The sequence below is a fragment of the Labeo rohita genome, chromosome 5 (assembly GCF_022985175.1).
Source record: "Labeo rohita strain BAU-BD-2019 chromosome 5, IGBB_LRoh.1.0, whole genome shotgun sequence".
NCBI classification, from domain to species: Eukaryota; Metazoa; Chordata; class Actinopteri; order Cypriniformes; family Cyprinidae; genus Labeo; species Labeo rohita.
The window spans coordinates 43492496-43517216 of record NC_066873.1 but is presented as its reverse complement, the minus strand read 5'-3'; the positions used below and the strand labels follow the sequence as shown (position 1 = coordinate 43517216).

The following is a 24721-nucleotide window of genomic DNA, read 5'->3' as shown; positions in this document are numbered from 1 at the left end:
AAACGACTTTTAAAAAAAGTAGTATCGCCCAAAACAGGGTTAAGTAATCAGACACAGTAATACTACAAGAACCAGTTTATCAGGTAGAAAGACAGTGCGTTTTCAGAGCTTGTGAATGAGAAGTATTTATCGGTCTTTTAAGACCTGTTCTTGGTCAAATTCTACGACAGCATCAAACTTATATTTTTATGGATAAGGTAATCCCAGAATGCACTGTGATGAGCTCAGTAAAAAAGTCTCATCCAAGATGGTGGACGGCGAAGGGACCGTGGGCAAACAGCCGCACCGGGCCCCACGGCAAATGGGTAATCAAAATATAATGCAATTCATCTGTGCTTTTGTTTTTTATTTATTTTCACTTTTAGTTTACTATATTTGAACTTTACTTCAAATATAAAATGCTTTTTTTAAGATTGTAACATTACATTGTATTATGTAATGTGATTTTAACCCTTTTTTGCACATAATAGCACAGCCTACATGGTTAGATTCTCCATATTTGTTGTCACACCCTTTAATATGAACAATAATATGAAAATGAAAATAATAATAATAATAATAATAATAACAACAATACAGTGTTTTTAATCCAAAAAATTGTAGTAAATACAGAGATATACACTATATATTGCAATTCAACCAAAAAAAAAAAAAAAGTGGGCAGTACTAAATGGAACAATATAGCATTTAAACAACATTTAAAAATAATAATAATAATAATAATAATAATAATAATAAACATATTCATCCTTTTCAAAATTTTTCACCCCCCAGGTGTGAAAATCATTCATTGTAAAAAGATGAATCTTAAAAATCATACAGTCACTGCTGGAAGGGTTCAAATACACAAAAGATGCTAGAAAACCAAAGAATTTGTGGGACGTGGAGGATTTTTCTGAAGAACAGCAGGCAGTTTAACTGTTAAGGACAAACAAGACTCATGAAGCACAAACATCTTTAATGAAAAATATCATAATCAGGACAGTAATAAATAAAAAAAATAATAACATGCATTTTGTATGATCCCTCTTATTTTAGTAAAATAATTGTTAAAATTGTTAAAAAGTGTTTCAAAAAAAAAAAAAAAAAAAAACATTAGAAATAATGCATTGGCAACTAACTGAAATAAAGTTCAGTGTTAAAACGACTAAAAATTAAAATAAATAAAAAGAGATACAACGTTAGAAATGTTGCATTGGACTAACTGAAATAAATATGTTTAAGTATTAAAATTACTAAAACAGAAATTAAAGTTGCCTTGCCTTGGCAACTAACTGCTAAAATGACTAACATTGATATTTTAAATAAATAAATCAATAAAAATTAGATATGTTGCCTTGGTAACTAACTGAAATAAATTTAATCACTAAAATTACTAAGTAATAGCATATGGTTAGATTCACTATATTTGTTGTCATAGCCTTTAATATGAAATTGAACATTGTTTCATAAATAAATAAATACATACATACATACATGCATGCATACAAACATGCATGCAAAAAAAAAAAAAAAAAAAAAAAAAGAAAATAAGAAATACAGATATATATATATATATGTATACGGTGTCGCAATTCATTTGTGGGACCTGGAGGATTTTTCTGAAGAACAGCAGGCAGTTTAACGGTTCAGGACAAACAAAAGACTCATGAACAATGATCACACACACACAAAAAAATTAATTAATTAAAAATTGTGGATCATCTAATGACACACAGTATTAAGAAGCACATGTAGGCTTTAGAAAGGGGTCATAATATTTATGTCTTATTTTGTCTTGTGGACTATAAATCTTAATCTAAATCTTGTCAGTACTAAATAAAAAAATAACATGCATTTTGCATGATCCCTCTTATTCTGGTAAAATAATTAACATTTTACAGATTTTGCAAGGTGTATGTAAATGTCTGACCACAACTGCATAATATTTAATATAATAAATGATGAGTATCAGATGTAAAATTTAAAGCTGACATCATCACTGACAAGATAAAATTTTCTATGGAGTAAAAAGGTGATTTTTTTTCTACATGACTTTCTAGAAAACAGAGAAAAATGGCCGTAGCATTGCCTTCAAAACGGTAGGAAAACTTGAACGGCCATAATGCACTGAACTTATGCACTTAGATACAAACATGCAGAATGATGCAAAATGACATCAATATTTAGACAAAATAAATGGGATATCTGGATGCCAGTAACACCCAGATATATACCCATTTACACATACTGACATTGTAACAGCACAAAAGGATTTAAAAAACCTTTTAAAAGTTCTAAAATTTTAATAAAAATTCAAAATGTTGCCTTGGCAACTCCAGTAACTGCAGTGAAGTTTGTGCTACTTTAATATCACTGCTCTACATCTACATCCTGCATCAAGCATGGGAGTTTCAGTCTTATGAGAGCAGGAAACTCATGCACTGTCATCCGCAGAGTTCCTCCACTAGTGAACCGTGAGAAGGAACTCTGAACTTCACAGGTCATGTTCAGCTCTAGAATGTGCATGCATATCAGCCGGCTCGATCCGCAAAAATAACATTTACTAGAATGCATATTAAGCGCTGAAAACCAGATGGACGATGGTATGACACATGATAATACGAAAACCGGATTTGACATTAGTATAAGGCGTCCACCCTCAACGAAGAGATTTACTGCAGAACTGATGTTAGGATTTTTCATCCCAGGGTTCATACTTGGCAACAGAGTGCTTTTTTCACATCCCTCCCACAATCCTCGGCTCCAAGGGACCATCGTCATGGCAACAGCAAACCACTTGGAATGTGGGCCGGCTGGCTGCGGTTCTGAGTTTTTGAATGGGCTTTGACGGTTGCCGGGGGGAAACCGAACCCTGAGCGCAGCGGGGAGCACTCAAAGCAGAGATACTTCACCCGGGATGTCATACTTGAAGAAAGTTTTATCGGAGACTCTCTGAAAGAATATGTAAAGGAAAATGTGCATTCAAGAGGTCATTATCGGAAATCTGACAGGGTGATCAGGACTCCGACATGGAGCAGAGCTGCTCTGTATCATCCTGAAGTGCTTTATTTAGCAGTAATGGCTGCCTGACTGTACATTATCCAACTTATTACACAGGTACTTAAATAAAAAATAAAAAAAAGCTAATTTTGGCGGTCATTATATTAAACATTTAAGCACAGAACAGACTCTAAATGAACTGTGGTTTAATTGCAATTTACAAATTTACAAATATTAGAGAGAAATCTTAAATTTAAATGAAAAATAGAAATTTATCTAACTAGATAAATAAATAAGTTCTAAAATTACTAAAACTGAAATAAAAAAAGAAAAAAAAGATTGTTTTGGAAACTGACTGAAATAAATTTAAGCACTAAAATTACTAAAATGGAAATTAAAAAAAAAAAAAAAAAGATAAATGTTGCCTTGGCAGCTAACTGAAATATATAAGTTTTTAAAGTTCTAAAATTATTAAATTAAATAAATAAAGAAAAGGCCTTGCCAACTAATTGTACTAAATTTAAGTGCTAAAATTACTAAATCTGAAACAAAAACGTAAAAAGAGAGATAAAACATTACAAATGTTGTGTTGGTCTAACTGAAATGAACAAGTTTAGGTGTTAAAATGACTAAAACAGAATTTTAAAAAAAGAAAGAGAGAAATGATGCCTTGGCAACTGACTGAAAAATAATTAAGCGCTAAAATTACTAAAAAAAGCTTTGGCAACTAACCGTAATAAATTTAAGTGTTAAAACTGCTAAAACTGAAATTAAAAAAATAAAATAAAACTTTAGAAATGTTGCAGTGGACTAACTGAAATAAATAAGTTAAAGTGTTAAAATTACTAAAACAGAAATGTAAAAAAATAAATAAATAGAAATGATGCCTTGGGGCAAATGAAATAAATTTAAAATAACTAAAATGAAGTTTTAAACAAACAAACAAACAAACAAACAAATAAATAAATAATAAATCAACATAAATATTAGATATGTTGCCTTGGCAACATAAGTTTAAGTTTTCAAATTATTATTATTTTTTTAATTACTAAAACAAATTTTAAAAAGCTCTGGCAACTAACTGTAATAAATTTAAAGTGCTAAAACTGCTAAAACTGAAAAAAAAAAAATAAACATTAGAAATTTTGCATTGGACTAACTGAAATAAATAAGTTTAAGTGTTAAAATCACTAAAATGGAAAAAAAATAATTAGATATGTTGCCTTGGCAACTTACTGAAATAAATAAGTATTAAATATATATATATATATATATAAAACAATCAAGCACACACAAAAATCTCGTTCAAAATATTAATAAATACTATAATTATATATAAATACTAGAAAGTATGCACATACTGTATGTCTGCATATTGCATGTATGCCATTCATGTAATATGCATCAGATGGTAGGGATAAACTCTGTGTTCATTCTGACTGCTGATTGAGCAATAGGTACAACCCAAAATCATAACCTATGACAAAACTAAAGACCAGGTGTGAAGCTGTGAAGATAAAAGTAGTAGAAAAAAAAAAAATCCCTGAGCTTATCAAATGTCTGGATTAATGGTGGACTCGTCCTCAGATGCACCGCAGAGCTGATCTGAGATTCGGTGCATGACATCAGCGTAGCCGTGAGCACACTCAGCGTTTCTAATGGATTGAGTGTCATATAACACGCCAGATCAAACATCAAGGGACTTAGAGGGGAAAACAGGAGAACTGTGAGGTGAAAATGAGAACAAGCTGATTGTGACACTCAGTGGGCAGGACAGAGTGAGGAAAAACATCACTCTCCAAAAAAAAGGCACAAAAGCTGTCACTGGGGCAGTATCCTGTCAAAAGATACTAATGTGCACACTTTAGGTACTAATATGTACCTTTAAGGTACTAAAACGCACCCTTTAGGGGTAAATAAGGTACAAAGGTGTATAGAGAGTCTGAGAGTCTTGGAAAGTGCCGTTTCCCTGTTTTTAATTGATCACATTTGGAACATAATACAACAAAGACTGCTAAAGTCAACAGATTTTACTAATAGAACTACCAATCTCTGTGTAAAAATAAGGTAATGATGCTGCCATCTTTCTGAAGTCATTTTTACCCCCCCTGTAACTTGACTCTGAATCTAAGGTAAAAATTGCCATTTTGACCTTCCTCTACAAAATAAGTGGATTACTTAGTAAATATTGATCAATGAAAAATTTGAGCCGGGGACCTCTGGTTGAGTTGACACTTAAGTGCTGAATTGTAAAAACCTGATGGTTTCCACAAAAATATGAAGAAGCACAGCTGTTTTCAACATTGATAATAATCAGAAATGTTTCTTAAAGGGGTGCTATTATGCTTTCTTCACTCCAAAAGTAGATAATTCGATTTAAAAAAAATCCCCTTTCAAGAACTACAACGAACGGCTCCTTTGGACTACAATGTTTGTTTTCTACATGCAATGATGTCACAACGCGGACCATTAGAATATCATTAAATTAAATCCCGCCCGCAGAAATCTGAATTGCTGGGGGGGTGTGGGGTAGGAGTAGGGACATGTGGTAAGAGATTTATTCATCACACAGTGTAGATAGCTTCAATTAACGCAAGTGTTTTTTTAAATGCATAAACTTGCACTAGAATAGGCTAGGCTAATCAGTGATGATGTTCATTGAAAATGTTAGGCTGCTTTTAGCCTCATGCTGGAGCTGGTTTTGGGAAATGAGACTAAGTAAGTAAATAATTAAATACATTAGCACGATAATATACATGATATTGGTGATCTCTCAGGCTGACGATAGGACCCAACACTACTGTAGTGTATTATTTACTCACCCTCCATGCATCCTAGGTGTATATGACTTCCTTTTTTCAGACGAATGCAATCGGAGTTATATTAAAATTTATCCTGCACTCCCAAGCTTTAGAACGGCATAGATGGGTGTTTCTCCTCATCAGTCCAAAACAAGTCTAATAATATGCATCTATCCATAAAAAACGTGTCTCACATGGCTCCAGGGGGTTAATAAAGACCTCCTGTAGCAAGTCGATGCGTTTTTGTAAGAAAAATATCCATATTAAAAACATAAGAATCACTTTAATTTAGCTAAGAGTTGTACACGGAACTTCGACAAGGGGCGTGGCAGTACTGAAATACCATCTAAGCTGTTCGCCAATCGCAACGCAGTGGGACAGCTAACCAGTCACAACATATTTTGTTTTTTGGAAGGCGGGCCTTCATTAATCCCGGAAATAATTGAGCCATTTGTGCTGGGCTGGGAGAAATGTATTGTAATCACATAAATTATGTTAAAAATAATGTGTTTTTCAAACCACCAAGCATGAAAGCATGTTCTAGTACACCCCCAAAACAAAATCAAGAATTTGTAAAAGAGCATAATAGGACCCCTTTAAGCAGCAAATCAGCATATTAGAAAGATTTCTGAAGAACCATGTGACAGTGAAGACTAGAGTAATGATGTTGAAAATTTGCATCACAGGAATAAATTACATTTTACACTATGTTGCAATAGAAAACAATTACTTTAAATTATTAATAATATTTTAGTAATAATATTTCACAATATATCTGTTTTTATTGCATTTACTGTTTGCACTGTACTGTATTTTTTGACCAAAAAAAAAACAGGTTGGGTCTTTTATCTTTAACTCAAGTTTAGATAAAACACACTCTGACTTTTAATCAAAAAACTACTGCACATTTAAAATTACTCACAGCATGATAAAAATGTCACGTTAATGACAGGCAGCACCAGAGCTGCTGCTATTATAAGCAGAATAGCAGAATTGACCAGGTGGTCGCGTCTCAAATGTCTCACACATGCTCACTGCTAAACAAATACAGCCATGGAAAGAAATAACTGGGTCAGAATCTAAAATTTCACACTCTTCGATCTGCACTTTGATAACAGATGCTGTGTGTTTTTAATGCTGTGGGGCTCAGAGGGCGAGAACTTAATCTATACGGGCTCCCCTTTGAGCTGACAGTTCAGCACCTAAAAATAGGAGCGCAGCGGGCCAAAGAGCAAAAATAAAACACACAAATATCAATTCAAGCAGCAAATAGCTGAACCTACAGCTGATATTTAGAGGGAAGTCGACACTGGGAAAAAAATAAAAATAAATGCATGCAAGAATAAATATAACTTTAAAATATAAAAAAAAAACTATATATTAAATAATATTTATATTGCATTTATTATTTAAAATAAAAAGTATTTAAAAATAATAATTTATTTAATTAAAGTATTTTAGAAATAATGCTAATATATTATAAATAAAACAAAATACATAATCCATTAAATTAACAAATAAATACACCTGATAGACCTGCATGGCTGATATCCATTTACAAAATGACAGAGCAGAGATAGAGATATAACTGCACAAGTTCATGTCCTAATTTCTTTTCTCACTGTACACATGCAACAAGAGATCTGTAGGCAAGCGCTTCAGTGCATTATCTTTAATTAATCAAGTTCTTGGAACGAGCCCCACTGATTCAATGTCAGCATAACTTGTCGCTTTCAACAGGAAGCTGTAAGATAGCGCAGTTCTTGATCACTGATCTTCGAATTGCTGTTCATATCATGCGTGTCATGCAGTGATGTTTTTTAAAGCACTAATTAGACAGCATCTGTTAATGGTGTTGATGACAGTTTCTGGGCTCATGCTGATCCAGACTGGAGGAGTCTTATATAACATTAGGCCTATTATTACGGCACTATATAATTACGAGCACTGAAACCGCCTGAGTTTGTTAGTTTAAAAGACCAAACGCTGTCATGATTCTTCAAAACAGTTATGCTAATACTATCATATACCCTCATCAGAATAGGCCGTGAAACTGAATGACTGTTTGTGGTTTGTACTGTAAGCAGAAGACGGTCAGACTGGATTTTAGCAACTTACTCTACAAACCAGAAAGATAAACAGCACATTTACACTTCCTCTTTAAGATCCAAGGTGTCTTACAGATGAATGTTTACTCAAAAGTGCACTTCTAAGTTTACCAAGTTCTTTAAAATGCATGTTTGTATTTTAAAAAAAATTAATTAATTAAGCTTGGGGTCTCTAAGATTTTTTAAATATCTCTTCTGCTCACAGAGGCTACATTTATTTAATCAAAAATACAGTAAAATCTGAAATATTATTAAATAGTATTACAATTTAAAATATTTGAATATATTTTAAACTGCAATTTATTCCTGTGATGCAAAGCTGAATTTTCAGCATCATTACTCCAGACTTCATTGTCAGAAATCATTCTAATATTCTGCATTTATTTAATCAAATATACAGTAAAATCAGTAATAATATGAAATAGTACTACAATTTAAAATAACCATTTTCTATTTGAATATATTTTCAACTGCAATTTATTCCTGTGATGCAAAGCTGAATTTTCAGCATCATTACTCCAGACTTCATTATCAGAAATCAGCCTAATATGCTGATTTTCTGCTCAAGAAACATTTTTCAATGTTGAAAACAGTTGTGTTTTTTCAGGATTCTTTGATAAACAAAGTTCAAAAGAACATATTTGAAATAGATACATTTTATACATAATAAATGCCTTTATTGCTTTTGATCAATTTAATGCATCCTTATTGAATAATAGTAATGCCAAAAAAAACACACACTTCTGTTTTAAAGACTGAGCTAACAATAGCATTCATTTTAGACGTGCAATAATATTACCATAATTATTTGGGATATGCACCATTAAAAACCATGGAAGTACTTTATATTTAACTCTGCATAACTCTGACAGCCTTATCCTTCAACCCTGCTAAACTTTGCATTTTCAAAAAAGGACAAATGTGAAAATAACTTTTTTTAAAATCAGCAAATTAACAGCAAAAAAAGACGCATTCAAAACATTTAACAGAACAGGTCACAACAGCGCAAAAGAACCAACAACAGGCCTTAAAGTATATCCGTCAATGACGCTCACTGGAGTGAATGCAGATGTTAAAGTTCAGAAATGACAGTGAGTGCTACGTGATGAGCATGTGTGAGATATAAATACAGTCTTCTGAACATGACCTGCTGGTAGAAAAGTTTCCTGATCAATGCTCGTGTAATGTCAGACGTCCAGACAGCTGCAGGGGTTCGGGACGCCCTCATTTACCCCCCACTGCATAACTGCAAGTCTTCAGACAGAGACGGAACTAAAGATGTACAAATATGTGCTCTGACATAACTGCACACATACGAGCATGCACTTTTCCATCCTAATGCAATGAGAAACACCTGCTTTTTAGGCTGGAACTGCTAATAAATACAACTTGATGGTCAACCTGTTTTTCATTACACAGTTCAAAGGTTCATTTAAAGGAATACTTCACCCAAAAATGAAAATGAAATGTAGCATTAAATCACTTGTTCACCACTGGAGGCTCTGTAGTGAATGGGTTTCGTCTGAATGAGAGTCCAAACAGCTAATAAAAACATTGATGATCCACAAGTAATCCACACCACTCCAAACCATCACTTAATATCTTGAGAAACCAAAAGCTGCATGTTTGTAAGAAACAAATCCTTTGTTAAGATGTTTTTAACGAAAACATGAGTCCATAATCCATAATGACACTTTCTCCAGTGATTTCCAAAGCAATATTATATAAAATATAAAAAAAATAACTATTTGTTGAGTGAACTTAAAATAATGTTACCCTGCTACCTTAAAATTATTAGTTCAAATAAGCTTAGTCAACTTGAAATGTTAAGTTGTACTAAGTGACATCTTAGATATTTGAGTTGACTTAGCAAAAAAGTGGTTTGTTAAACTTAAAAGCTAGGTTGAATCAACTCAAATATCTAAATTGTCATTTAGTACAACTTAACATTTCAAGTTGGCTAAACGTTTTTTGAGTTTACTGAACTTAAAATTTTAAGGCAGCCAGGACACAAATTATATTAAAGGAGAAGTCCACTTCCAGAACAACAATTTACAGATAATGTACTCACCCCCTTGTCATCCAAGATGTTCATGTCTTTCTTTCTTCAGTCATAAAGAAATTATGTTTTTGAGGAAAACATTTCAGGATTTTTCTCCATATAATGGACTGATATGGTGCCCCGAGTTTGAACTTTCAAAATGCAGTTTAAATGCGTCTTCAAACGACCCCAAAGGCAGACAATCCCAGCCAAGGAAAAAGGGTCTTATCTAACGCAACTATTGGTTATTTTCATAAAAATAATACAATTTATATACTTTTCAATGTCAAACGCTCGTATTGTCTTGCTCTTTCCGATCTCTGTTTTTTTCTGGTTCATGACAGTTGTCGAAAAACTCCCATCTCATGTTCTCTTTCAACTTCAAAATCGTTACATCACTGTTGTACCTTTTTTGTTAAGGGTGTTTGATCATCTTTGCATGTTCACTTTGCAAAGACTGGGTCGGTACTTCTGCAGTGATGTAGGATGATTTTGAAATGATATTTGAAGAATACGATTGGAGTATTTCGACATACCCTAACTGTCTTGAACCAGAATACAGTTCAGGCAGAGCAAGACAAGACGAGCGTTTGACATTAAAAAGTATTTAAATTGTATTTTTTTAATTACAATAACCGATCGTTTCGCTCGATTAGACCCTTCTTCCTCGGCTGGGATCATTTACAGCCGCATTTGGGATCTTTTGAAGCTGCATTTAAACTGCAACTCGGGGCACTATAGCAGTCCATTATATGGAGAAAAATCCTGAAATGTTTTCCTCAAAAAAACAATTTCTTTACGACTGAAGAAAGAAAGACATGAACATCTTGGATGACAAGGGGGTGAGTACATTATCTGTAAATTGTTGTTCTGGAAGTGGACTTCTCCTTTAAGTCAAGTTTTAGCCAGAAGTGATGGTTTAAAGTTAAAAATGATCAGTAAGTTTATTATTAACACAGTTTTTCACGTCACAAGATGTTAACATATGGACTGAAGTGGTGTGGATTATTGTGATGTTTTTATCAGCTGTTTGGACTCTCATTCTGACGGCACCCATTCACTACAAGAGTATTCATTGTCGAGCAAGTGATGTCATACTACATTTCACCAAAGAAGCCAAATGAAGAAACACATCTACATCTTGGATGTCCTGAGGGTCAATACAAATTTTCATTTTTGGGTCAACTATTCCTTTAATGTTAACTATTCTTTTGTGTATACAATGCTATTGGTTTCTCGGTTATACTTTATTTTATGGTCTCTCTTAACTAGTTGCTTATTAGCATGCATATTACTAGAATATTAGCCATTTATTAGTACTAATATTAATGCCTTATTCTACAAGACCTTATTCTACATCCCTAATCCTACCAATACCTAAAGTTAACAACTACCTTACTAACTATTAATAAGAAGCAAATTAAGAATTTATTAAAGGAAAAGTTGTAGACAGTAGCATATAAGTTTTCCCTGTTCTAAAGTGTTACCGGTTTCTCTACAGTTTCACTTTCACATGCATTTGTACATAAACAAAACAGAGGCACACACTGCTTACAAAATATATATATTATGACTGTTATAATACTTAGAATTAGAAATGCATGTCATAAGGATGACTTTTATGGTGTTTTTGTCATTTTTGGAAGTTAAGGAAAACACTTCTGAAAAATATCTGTTTGTGTTCAATGGAAGAACAGGTTTGGATCAACATGAAAGTCTGTAAATACTGACAGAATCTGCCTGCTTAGGTGTACTACTATGTACCTTTCTAGAAAAAGCACTAAAATTCACGACATCTGCTCATGACAAGGCCATTCACGTTCGCTCTGGTCAACTAAACCCGCATTCATGTGGCGTAGTAGTTGACACCACAACACACGGCAGCTCAAATGCCGAATACTACACCGGCTCCTGAACTGAGGAATGCTCTGGCTCTCAGCCATCAGGAATAAGCACCTCGATACAGCAGGGCCGCTGAATTCCTTCTCACTTACTCCAAGTTTCATCCTGATCAATTACACACATCTCACATTGGCTGCACCGCAAGTGCATGAACTGCATAGCAAGCAGCATAACAGACACTGCATCTCAGCATCTGGGGAAACAATGGCTTTTTCAACAACAAAAAGCTTCTTTGATACTGAAATGACTCAAATCTTTACAATGGAACATTTGAACAGACCAACCAGACATGTGGCATTTGCATCATCTATTAAGGCATTAGGCCTATAATATCTCTGAAAACAATATCAGAAATGTTTAATATGAATATGAAAAATATGAAAAATATGAAAAATATTATATTAGAAATAATTATTCTTAACTAAATTTCTCATAAAATAAAACAAATATTTATTTTATATTAATATTAATAATTACATTATTTAACTTTTTTAATTTAAATATATTTTGATTACTATTATTAAAAAACTACATTTAAAAGCATGTAAAATATTTATTTATTTACTTTAAATTAATAATAACATTATTATTTCATACTTTTTTATTTGTATTAATATACATATTTATTATTAACTGCATCAACAAATATTTAGAATAAAAAAGCCATAAAATAAATATCCTCCTTAACAACATTAGGCCTATAATATCTCTGTAAACAATATCAGAATTGTTTAATATGACATAATAATTAAAACATGAAATGTTATATGAATATGAAAAATATAAAAAAATATGAAACATAATATTATAAATAATTAAATAATTATCATTAACTACATTTCTCATAAAAAATATTAATTTAATAATTAATTGTATATTAATAATTATATTATTTACCATTTTTCATTTATTTAAATATACTATTATTATTAACTACATTTTAAAAACATGTATTTATTTACTTTAAATTAATAATAACATTATTATTTTGTATTTTTTATTTATATTAATACAAATATTTATTATTAACTGCATCAACAAATATTTACAATAAAAATAAGCCATAAAATAAATATCCTCCTTAAGAAAACATTAGGCCTATAATGTCTCTGTAAAAAAATATCAGAATTGTGACATAATAATTAAAATATAAAATGTTATATGAATATGAAAAATACAAATAATATGAAACATGATATATTATAAATAATTAAACAAATATTATTAACTACATTTCTATATTAGTTAGAAATATTAGTTTAATAATTTATTTTATATTAATAATTACATTATTTAGCATTTTATATTTATTTAAATATACTATTATTATTATTATTATTATTATTAGCTACATTTTAAAATATATTTGTATTAAAATACATATTTATTATTAACTGCATTAACAAATATTTACAATAAAAAAGCCATAAAATAAATATCCTCCTTTAGAAATACCAAAAGCTAGCATTTGTGATTTCAGAGATATTACAATAAGAGCCAATAATAGCACACCATATGCAAATACTCACCAACTGAAATTACAAATTATGGAAAGCGACATATTACAAAACAAAAAATTTCATCATAATTGCCTCAGAAACATGAACATCTGAACATGTGCATTATAGATGACAGAAACAAGCTGCTGTCTCTCAGGATTTTGAGTCTTGTAACTCATAACATGTAACAAGCGCCGCGGTGACGCGCACAGGGCTGTAACCTTTCACCTTTACTAACCAGTCTTAATGAATGACGTGCACAGACAGTTCCTAATCAATACTCATCGACCCATCATCCATAAAATCGATCAAATCAACATGTGTTTCGCCTACCTTGTATCTCCGTACTGTGTGATCCTGGATCAATGAGAAGAAACAATCACGTTTTGCCTCCAGTCGCATCCATTAAACGGGCTCAACTGCGCGTATAATCCAATACAGTACGTCAGGGTATTATTCCAAGGCGTCAGGACGATCTTACGTGTTTATAAATGTAAAGACCTTTGCGAGAGATGTACACAAACATGGCAGAGATACACAAATATCACACTGCCAAAACAAGCGAAACATTCATGGGCAGGAAGTGTCAGGTAGGTTCCTTTGATCTAATGGACAGGTCAACTGCCCAATCGCACGTGTAATACCGACACATAACCCCGCCCACCGAGGAGCGCTAGCCAATCGCGTGGAAGCACCGGGTCTATGTGAATTTGAAGTGGACGCGCAGGTGCATCTGAGCAACAGTGATGTCTTCCTCTGTAATTTAACACTCTTAACATTTAACCAATCTTATAATAGTCTTAATAAATCTTACAAATCTAAAAATGTTAATAAACAATTATTTTTTTTATACTTTTTAAGTCAGTATGTTAACGCCAGACACTCTTTAAAGACAAAAGCAAAAGATTTTCTGGATTTAAGTATTTATGCGATTTTTTGTTTTTATTTTTTATTCATTAATTTAGTTTGATTTTATTTAATTTGATTATTATTATTATTATTATTATGTACTATTAAGAATTTGTGGGTGTGTATATATATATATATATATATATATATATATAATATATTTTTTATTTTATGGTTTAATTTATATAAATTAATTTATATCCCTTTTTTTGTAAATTAAAAATATATATATATATATATATATATATACATACATATACAACTGAAAAGAAGACAATGCATAAAATAATTAAATATAAATAAAATATATATATATTAATTTATATAAATTAAATTATATAAATACATTTTTATTCAATTAGAATTTATTTACATATAAATTAATTCATATAAATTATGTATATACATTTTAATTAATATTTCTTTAATTATATATTGTAACTTTTGTAAAAGCATCTGCTAAAAGCAAACAACTGAAAAGAAGACAATACATAAAATAATTAAATATAAATAAAAATAAATATATATTAATATAATTTATATAAATGTATTTGTATATAAAAGATTTATTCAATTAAAAATATACATATATATAATATAATAATATATACATGGAAGCAAATTACCTTAAATATGCTTTCATAATTATAATAGTTGAGCACAGAGACAATTAGGTGAGTTGATACTGCCATCTACTGCCTGAAACCTGGAATTAAAAAGTCATTGCAAGTCGAACACAAAATATACATTGTTCTTAATGCAACAAAACAGGATCTCCAGTACAAATAAAACATTTATTGCTAAACACATTTTTGTACAAATCTCACAAAGCTTCACAAAGTTCTTCTATAAGAAGAAAACACAACAGAAGTGTAAGTGGGAAATGGAGACGTCCGGAAAGAAACGTTTGCTGATAAACAGATCGTATTACGACAGTCCTGTTGAGGTAGTGATCCGTCCAACATCCTAAAGCTCTGCCTGTCAATTAAGAAAATTTGGTCACTTGAGAATAGACATTTTTATATAACCGCTTCCAATTTAAAAAACAAAACAGAAAGTTTCTGTAACAAATCAACATATATATTTATATATATTTTACCAGATTACATTATAAGATACATATACATATACATGTATTAAATTATTTCAACATTTATTGAAAAAAAAAGACAAAGAATGGAAATATATATAATTAATACATGGTTGAATTTATTTTCCATAAATATATTCTGACTTCTGAGAGGTGATTTTTAACGGTACTGATGACTTAACTTTCACATGTTCTGTTTCTGCCTACATGATTGTCAGTTGTTTGTTCTGTTTGAGGCATATAGAAATTTACACATTCATAATTATAAAACAGAATTCAAACACTATTTACATACTACAATTTACCAATATTTGGCAACTGCCAAAACAACATATTTGAAATCTTCTTTAGAGTGTTATATTAGCTTACAACACTTTCAGGTATAATTCAATATTCTAAGAAAAGCCCTATTTATTTGATCTAAAACTATAATAAAATTAGTTTACATTTTATTCTAATTAAGCACTGTTTAAATTCCATGCACCATCTTAAACTACTAAATACCACAGCATCTGAGGTACTGTTGTAACAGAGGTTTGAAGTTAATTCACAAACGGACCGTAATGGCAAACTACTGAAAGCCAGACACCCAACCATCCATTCATGGCACATTATGTACATTAAATTCAGAAAATAATACAAGTAAACACCCAGCTGCTTTTATACAAGAGTTTTACAGCCCTTTCATAGTTTGCTTTTTGTGCTCTTTTGATGTTTGCATGAAATGTCTTTGTGAAGTAAAACAATAAAGATGTGCTCTCTGTTTCATTTCATTGATATTTGATATTTACAGGTGGCTGTGCTTTGATATTCCTCTCTTAAATCCACTTAAATTCAATACTGTAAACACAGATGAATTTTAAAAACCCATCAAGAACATGTCCTGGTCATATTTCACCACAAAAATGAAAAGAAATGCATTACACACTACCAGTCAAAAGGTTTTTAATGTTTTTTAAAAAGTCTCTTCTACTCACCAACTCTGAATTTATTTGATCCAAAATACAGCAAAACAGGAAAAGTTTAAACTATTTAAAATAATTGTTTTCTATTTGAATATATTTTAAAATGAAATTTATTCCTGTGATTTCAAAGCTGAATTTTTAGCATCATTACTCGAGTCACATGATCCTTCAGAAATCATTCTAATATTCTTATTTGCTACACAAAAAACATTCATTATTATTATTATTATTATTATTATGTTGAAAACAGCTGAGTAGAATTGTTCAGAAATTCAGATTTGATCACAGGAATAAATTACATTTTAAAATATATTCATTTAGAAAACTAAAATTAGTTATTTTAAATAGTAAAAAATATTTCACAATTTTACTGTTGCTACTGTACTTTTGATCTGCTTGGTGAGCAGAAGAGACTTTTTTATAAAACATTTAAAATCTAGTATATTTGGCAATATAAAGTTATATTTTGCATAAAGAAAATAAAGCCTATCATTTAAAAGAAATATTAATAAAAAAGAATGACTCAAAATACTGTATTACAGTAACAAGATTATAACGAGAAACCCCATTTAAAATACTGAGAATTACAAACAAACAACATTAAAACTAATTATAATAATAAATGTGCTAAAGGAGGATTCAATGTCTTTATGCAAAATATAATTTTTCTAAAACATTTTTGCATTTTTTTGTGCGTGTGTGAAGTATAACCTGGACATGTTTTTCGAAAGATTCACCCATATAGAGATGACATTTATAATATTTTACAATTATGGCACATTATAAAAACATCTGACAAAATGAACATCACATAAGAACACTGTTTGCAGAAGGAGATGAAAATGTCAATGCCATTTACGCAGCATTATGTTAGATTTTATTTGACTTTTTCCCTTTCAAAATCCTCCTAATAAATCTGTTGACTTTTAGAGCATAAAATGGATTAGAACAGATTAGCAGCTGAAACAAGCGCCGTTCTCTGTCAAATCCTGTTGGAAACGCTCTAGCTACAGAGATTTGCAATAGAGTTAATGCCAAACACAATCCAGCTCAACTACAGCCAATAAAATCCAGCATAATGCTGCACTGGGAAATATTTCTATTTACATAAGATAAACCTTGTTAAAACTCCAAAGCGCTTAGTGAGTCTTTAAACCTGAATATTATGACTGCATTCAAGGCTCTTGGGTAGAATGTGGTCATATTTTTGTCCTTTAGATATACTAATCATTCTGAGACATCTGAGGCATTTTACTATTATAACATCTATTAAGAAAAGACATTTTTGACTTCATGATGACTTTACATCATTCCATGAGGAGAGACTGCCAGTCAAAAGTTTGGAATAATTAATATTTTTTTAAATGTGATTTAAAGTCATCTCTTCTGCTCACCAAGGCTGCATTTATTTCATTAAAAATACAGTAAAAACAGAAATATTATGAAATATTATTACAATTTAAAATACCTTTTCCATGTGAATATATTATAAAATGTAATTTATTTCTGTGATGCAAAGCTGAATTTTCAGCATCATTACTCCAAACAGTGTCACATGATCCTTTAGAAATCATTGGAATATGCTGATTTGCAGCTCAATTATCATCAGTTATTACTGGTGCTCAATTATTAATAATGGCATTATTATAAATGTTGTGGAAACCATATTGCATTTTCTAGATTCTTTAATTAACAGAAAGTTCAAAGCATTTATTTGAAATAAAAATCCTCTGTAACATTGTAAACGTCTTTACTGTCTCTTTTGATCAATTTAATGCATCCTTGTTGAATAAAAGTATTAATATCAATTAAAAAAAAAATGGTAATGGTAATGCATCACTGTTTCCACAAAAATATGAAGTAGACAACTGTTACCAACATTGATAATAATCAGAAATGATTTCTGAAGACTGGAGTAATGATACTGAAAATTTAGCTTTGCATGACAGGAATAAGTTACATTTTAAAATAAATTCAAATAGAAAACAGTTTTTTAAAACTGTAATAATATTTCACAATTTTACTGTTATTTGTAATAACATTACAAAATTTTAATGGTAATATATCATGGTTTCCACAAAAACATGAGGCAGCATAACTGTTTTCAGCATTGACAATAATAAGAAATGGTACTTAGAATGATTTCTGAAGGATCATGTGACACTGAAGAGTAGAGTAATGATGCTAAAAATTCAGTTTTGCGTTGCAGAAATAAATGACATTTTACAATATACTCACACAGAAAACAGTTATTTTGAACCATAATAATATTTCACAATTTTACTGTTTTTACTGTATTTCTAATCAAATAAATGCAGCCTTGCTGAGCATAAAATGAATTCTTTCAAATTCAAAGACATTAAAAAATATAATTATTCAAAACTTTTGACCTGTAGTTCAAACCTGAACAAATAAATTGAACAGAAGGCCTCTGTTCAAATTTGAGGTGTTTGTTTAAAATGATCCTACTTTAAGTTTATACACTGGCTAATTTGGCATTCTGGATGCTTCCATGCTGAGGTTTCTTAAACGTTCCTACAAGGATCCTGCATGAACCCTAACAGATCTGAGAGGCCCGTCGGGTCTGATGGGCCCTTGCGCATGTGGAGGTATGTCGGTTGAAGCTGTCTCTCCACATGAAGCGTTTCGAGCACAGGCTGCACTCGTAGGGTTTAATGCCCGTGTGGATCTTCATGTGGCCCACAAGATGATGCTTCATTTTAAAGCTTTTGCCGCAAACGGCGCAACCGAACGGCCTCAGACCCAGATGCATGCTCATGTGCCGGTCCCTCTGGCTTTTATGCGTGAAACTTTTGCCACACTGACACGGATAGAGCTTGTAAACCACCGAAGCGAATCCCGAGTGAGAGGTCTGCTCCTTTAAGCCGCTGTCAACAGGCGCCTCGTCTTTAGAAACATCCGTACCTCCTTCAGCCTGAAGTTTATCCTTAGATGCCGGGTTGGAAAGCTCATCCACAGCTTGCGAAAAGCCCTCCATGGAGGTCCCGTAGAAGTCTAACGGCTCTTCATAGGAGCAATCTCGATCTAAGCACTCCACTAGTTTCTCATCAAAACAATCCTCTGCTATGTTTGGATTGTGAGAGTTTTCATCTGAATCGTTCACGGTGTGTTCAGCACCAAACAAGCCACCGCAAGCATCTCGAGTCTGCCTTTCTGATTTTATTTGCACCTTCTTTCTGTGCCCCATTATGCTCGGTGGCACATAGGCCGGTCTAGAGCATTGGTTTTCCATTGCATCCGAGCCATTTTCGCTGCTCGGATCATCTGGCGAAGAACAACCGGCGCTTTCTAACATTCCTTGCCCTAAAGCAGAATCTAGATCGGCTAGATCTTCCCCTTGACCTGCAGTCTGACTGGCATCATCATTATCAGTGGCATAACCATCACCTTTTGGAGATGCTCCACTGTCGATTCGTTTTTTCTTATTCCCTACTTCCAAAAGCTCAGTGCATTTGTCCACCACGTGCCACATTTGCAGGAAGCTCGCAGCTGTTAAGAAGGAAACCACCTCTCCGGATGGCACCGAAAGCCCTCCCGTGTAGCACGACAACAAGAGCTGCTCGAAAACGCAAGGATGCATGACGTCCGGCAACACCACACGGGCGCTGTTCTTCAGCAGCACCTGATCGCAGAAGTACGGAGAGCTGGCGGCCAGAACCGCGCGGTGGGCGCGAAACTGATGGCCGCCGATGGACACGATGAGGTCGCACAGCTGCCCTCTCTGCCGCTGCTGGTTCAGCTTCTTCAGGAGCGAGCAGGAAAAATCCGGGAACTCCACATGGAAGGAGTTTGCATCAGTCTCCATGGTTGCGTACAATCTAAACACTCTAAGAAAAAAGAAGGGTAGATTAGTGTGCTAGTTAAAAAGGATAAAAAAACATGCTACATGCAAACACAAATGGAAAGCAAAATAAATAAGCTTCAAATTCACTCACTTTGTAATAGAGCAAATATTAATATGTATGCCAGTGTTATCTAGGTGTACAAGCAGAAAAATCATATGTCTGTTGTTGTTCATGCATTTATTTTATGTAAATATTTCCTATGTCATTTCATGGTATTATTATTCAGTTCACAGTAGTTTTAATCGTTTTCAGTGTTTGATTAAGAACATTTTGTTGCTTTTGTACAATCAACAGTTTGCAAATGATCATATAATTGTGCACAAGCAAAAGAAAAAAAGCTTTATTGTATGGTCAAACTACTTTGGAGCCAGTATATTATTTTGTAATATAGCATATAACATTTATTCAAGTGTTATCTATGTGTTAAGCAGGAACATCACACCTCTGCTATTATTTATGCATTTATGTTATGTAATTTTTTCCCTTTTGTATTCAGCCTGCATTTCATGGTATTGTTTAGCTTATCCAATTCACAGTAATGTCAAGCATTTCCAATGTCTCATTTTTGACAAGTTAGCAAATGATTGTAAAACTGTGTCGTCAAGACAGCAAAATAAATAAGCTTTTTATTGTTCGGCCAAACTCATACTAATATAAATATATATATATATATATATATATATATATATATTTTTTTTTATATATATATATATATATATATATATATATATATATGTATATATATTAGTATGAGTTTGGCTGAACAATAAAGCTTATTTATGCATTAAGAGCTGGGGTGTGAAAACTTTTGGAATTTGAAGATCAGGGTAAATTTCATGCAAACATGCAAGTGTCTTCTGCAGCTTCTGAAGGGCAGTACTAAATGGAAAAAATATGATATTTAGGCAAAATAAGAAAAATCTACACATCTTCATCTTCATATATATATATATATATATATATATATATATATATTAATGCAACACAGCAACTATTAATATAAAGTTGAGGTCAAAAGTTTACATAAACCTTGCAGAATCTGTGAAATTGTAATAATTGTGTCAAAATAAGACGGATCATACAAAATGCATGTTATTGTTTATTTAGTACTGACCTGAATAAGTTATTTCACATAGAAGATGTTTACATATAGTCCACAAGAGAAAATAATAGTTCAATTTTTAAAAATGACCCTGTTCAAAAGTTTACAAACATTTGATTCTTAATACTGTGTTGTTACCTGAATGATCCACAGCTGTGTTTTTGTTTAGTGATAGTTGTTCACGAGTCCCTTGTTTGTCCTGAACAGTGAAACTGCCTGTGGTTCTTCAGAAAAAACCTTCAGGTCCCACAAATGCTTTGGTTTTTCAGCATTTTAGTGTATTCTTTCCAACAATGACTGTATGATTTTGAGATCCATCTTTTCACACTGAGGACAACTGAGGGACTCATATGCAACTATTACAGAAGGTTCAAACGCTCACTGATGTTCCAGAAGGAAAAAAAACATGCATTAAGTGCCAGGGGTGAAAACTTTTGAACAGAATGAAGATGTGTAAATTTTTCTTATTTTGCCTAAATATCATATTTTTTTCCATTTAGTTCTGCCCTTCAGAAGCTGCAGAAGATACTTGCATGTTTGCATGAAATTTACCCTGATCTTCAAATTCCAAAAGTTTTCACACCCCGGCTCTTAATGCATCATGTTTTCCTTCTGGAGCATCAGTGATTGTTTGAACCTTCTGTAATAGTTGCATAAAGATGGATCTCAAAATCATACAGTCAATGTTGGAAAGGGTTCATATACAAAAAATGCTAAAAAACCAAAGAATTTGTGGGACCTGAAGGATTTTTCTGAAGAGTAGCGGGCAGTTTAAATGTTCAGTACAAACAGGGGACTATTTTTTTATGTAAATGTCTTTTATGTGAAATATGTTATTCAGGTCAGTACTAGATAAAAATAAAATGCATTTTGTATTATCCCTCTTATTTTGGTAAAATAACTAAGTGTGTAAACTTTTGACCTCAACTGTATGCAATCTAAGATTTATCCCAATGTTACCTGTGTTGAAGAAAAAGCACATGTGTGTTGTTGTTTGTGTATTTACATTATGTAAATATTTATATTCATTCCTATGTCATTTCATGGTTTTATTCACTTTAAGTCATTTTCCATGTTTGATTTGAACATTTTGTGTTACTTTAGTACAAACAGTTTGCAAAATAATAGTATGATTGTGCAGTAAGCATAGCAAAACAAGTAAGCTTCATTATCGGTCAAACTCTGTATTTTGGTACCAATATTTCACTTTCGCCAATATGGCAAATATTAATATAATATTTATAGCAGCGTTACCTATGTGTGAAGCAGGAAAATCACACGTCTGCTGTTGTTTATGCAATGATGTTATGTAAATATTTTTATTTCATAGTATTTTTGAGCTGATTCAGTTCACAGTCATTTTACTCTTTTACAATGTTTGTTTTAAGAATATTTAAATTAAAACCAAACAGAACTTTAAAGAAATACAACAACAATAGTACAATTATTTACATACTGTACAGTATTTATTTATTGTAATAAACAACAACAAATCTATAATGGATCTTATCAGGTAACTAATAAACTAATACCACAATAGTACCACTATAGTCACTATATAGTGAACATCAGAAAGATTCCAAAAGCCTTTTACACTGATTGCAGGAGGTAAATTGTACCTTATCGAGATTTTACAGTGGCAACAATAACTACATATAGTAACCACAGTATTTTTTGGCGGTAACTATGGTTTCCATGGCGACATTTTTGTAAGGAATTGTAGATGTCATATGGTGAGATTCAAGTGAGAACTGCAAGTACAAGAGATTATAAAAACACACAGACATAATTTCTGGCGCTAAAATCATCCACACGGAAATAATGACTAAATAATCTTAAAAACAGATCTTTGTTGGTCGTCGAAGGAAACTACTTATTTCCAAACTACTAAACTGTCAAAATTCACATCAGAGATCAGGCTAACCTGCTATACTGCTAGCTAGCATATCAAGAGACTTTATGGATGTTAACAGGCGACAGAGACATTGTTGTTCATGAAGGAGACGCGTAAATATTAGTAGTTTTCTACCTCACTCGCGATATAATAAAAAATTCCGTCTTACCGTTTTCTGCATCATTTTAGTCCGGTTTTCTGAAAGCTAACCTGCCTCCTCTCTTCCGAGAGCCAGAGCGCTGCGTAACAACTTACGTCATCACGCACAGTCGCGTGGCGCAGGAAGAAATGTAAACAAACACGCCTACTTTCCGCTGGGTGCCAGGTTGACTTTTTTTCAGCGCAGCTGTACTACATAACAAAAACAACGGCACAAAAGAGGTGTGATAAATAAAATAAAACAAAATAAATGGGGTCAAGAACTACATTTAAATTAAATTAAAAAAAAACACACAAAAGAGGTGGGAAAAATAAAATATAATAAAACAAAAAATAAAAGCGAAGAACTAAATTTAAATTAATTTAAATTTAAAAAGCGCAAAAGAGGTACGAGAAATAAAATAAAAAATATACAACAACAAAAAATAAAATAAAAGGAGTCAAGAACAATTTAAATTACATTAAATTAAACAACATAAGAGGTGTGAGAAATAAAATAACATCATAAAAAATAAAATAAAATAACACAAAAGGGGTCAACAAATAAACTTAAATTTAAACAAATTAAAAAAAACACACACACAAAAGAGGTGCAAGAAATAAAATGAAAAAAAAATTAAAAGGGGTCAAATTAAATTTAATTAAAAACACAAAGGTGGTGTGAGAAATAAATAAAATAAAACAAGATAAAATAAAATAAAATAAAAAATAACACAAAAGGGGTCAAGAACTAAATTTTAATTTAATTTAATTTTAAAAACACAAAAGAGGTGCGAAAAATAAAATAAAATAAATAAATAAAATAAAATAAAATAAAATAAAATAAAATAAAAAATAATACCCCGAAAACTGTGGTCATGGACATAATACTGGCACAGTATCAATATATATAACAATAACACAACATAATTTATAATTAATAATTTATTTTTTTCCAACTTATTTTAAAAATTACTTAAACGTTAGCAATAATCTGGTACAAGAAAAAGCTTCACTTTTTTTTCCTCCTCTGAAGCTTCACTAATGATATCCTTGTAATATCAACCATAACAAGCCTTGTGGTGCTATTTAATTCATTTTTAACATATTCCTGTTGTCTTAATTTAAATAATAATAATAATAATAATAATAATAATAATAATAATAATAATAATAATTAATTAATTAAAAATGTAATTTTAAAAATACTCAGCAGGTGGCGCTACAGGATAAGCTCAACATTAGGCCTACATCAACAGATACTCTGGCCCAAAAGTGAGCTGTATTTTCAGTGTAAAAGAAGAGCAGATTCTTAAATGTATGATCAGTTTAATTTAATTCAACTTAATCTATTTAATTTTAATTGAAATAGCAGTATGAAACATTTCCGCTATCAAAGAGAATGCTGTTGCAGTTGTTCTGTG

At 31.7% G+C, this 24721-nt stretch overlaps 2 protein-coding genes across 4 annotated transcripts in view; both read right to left on the bottom strand.

Moving 5' to 3' along the window:
* LOC127165467 (ras-specific guanine nucleotide-releasing factor RalGPS1) overlaps nt 1-13923 on the bottom strand; it is a 159409-nt gene extending 145486 nt beyond the window's left edge. For 2 of the 3 annotated variants that reach the window (XM_051110126.1, XM_051110130.1), the window contains exon 1: nt 13667-13923. The gene's annotated coding sequence lies outside the window, so the exon portion shown is untranslated. Of the gene's footprint in view, nt 1-13363; nt 13483-13666 lie in introns of those variants that run through there. The other variant, XM_051110127.1, reaches the window with a different exon arrangement.
* A 994-nt stretch (nt 13924-14917) lies between these two features.
* Nucleotides 14918-23414, bottom strand: zbtb43 (zinc finger and BTB domain containing 43). The gene is made up of 2 exons (XM_051110139.1): nt 23329-23414; nt 14918-20145 (listed from the first exon to the last, which is right to left on the bottom strand). Exon 2 carries the CDS (start codon nt 20121-20123, stop codon nt 18855-18857), a length of 1269 nt encoding a protein of 422 aa, XP_050966096.1. The 5' UTR covers nt 20124-20145; nt 23329-23414; the 3' UTR covers nt 14918-18854.
* Between the last annotated feature and the right edge of the window lie 1307 nt (nt 23415-24721).

Excerpts from the sequence above, each read along its gene's own strand:
- zbtb43 (XM_051110139.1), bottom strand. The coding sequence starts at position 20,123 with ATGGAGACTGATGCAAACTCCTTCCATGTGGAGTTCCCGGATTTTTCC.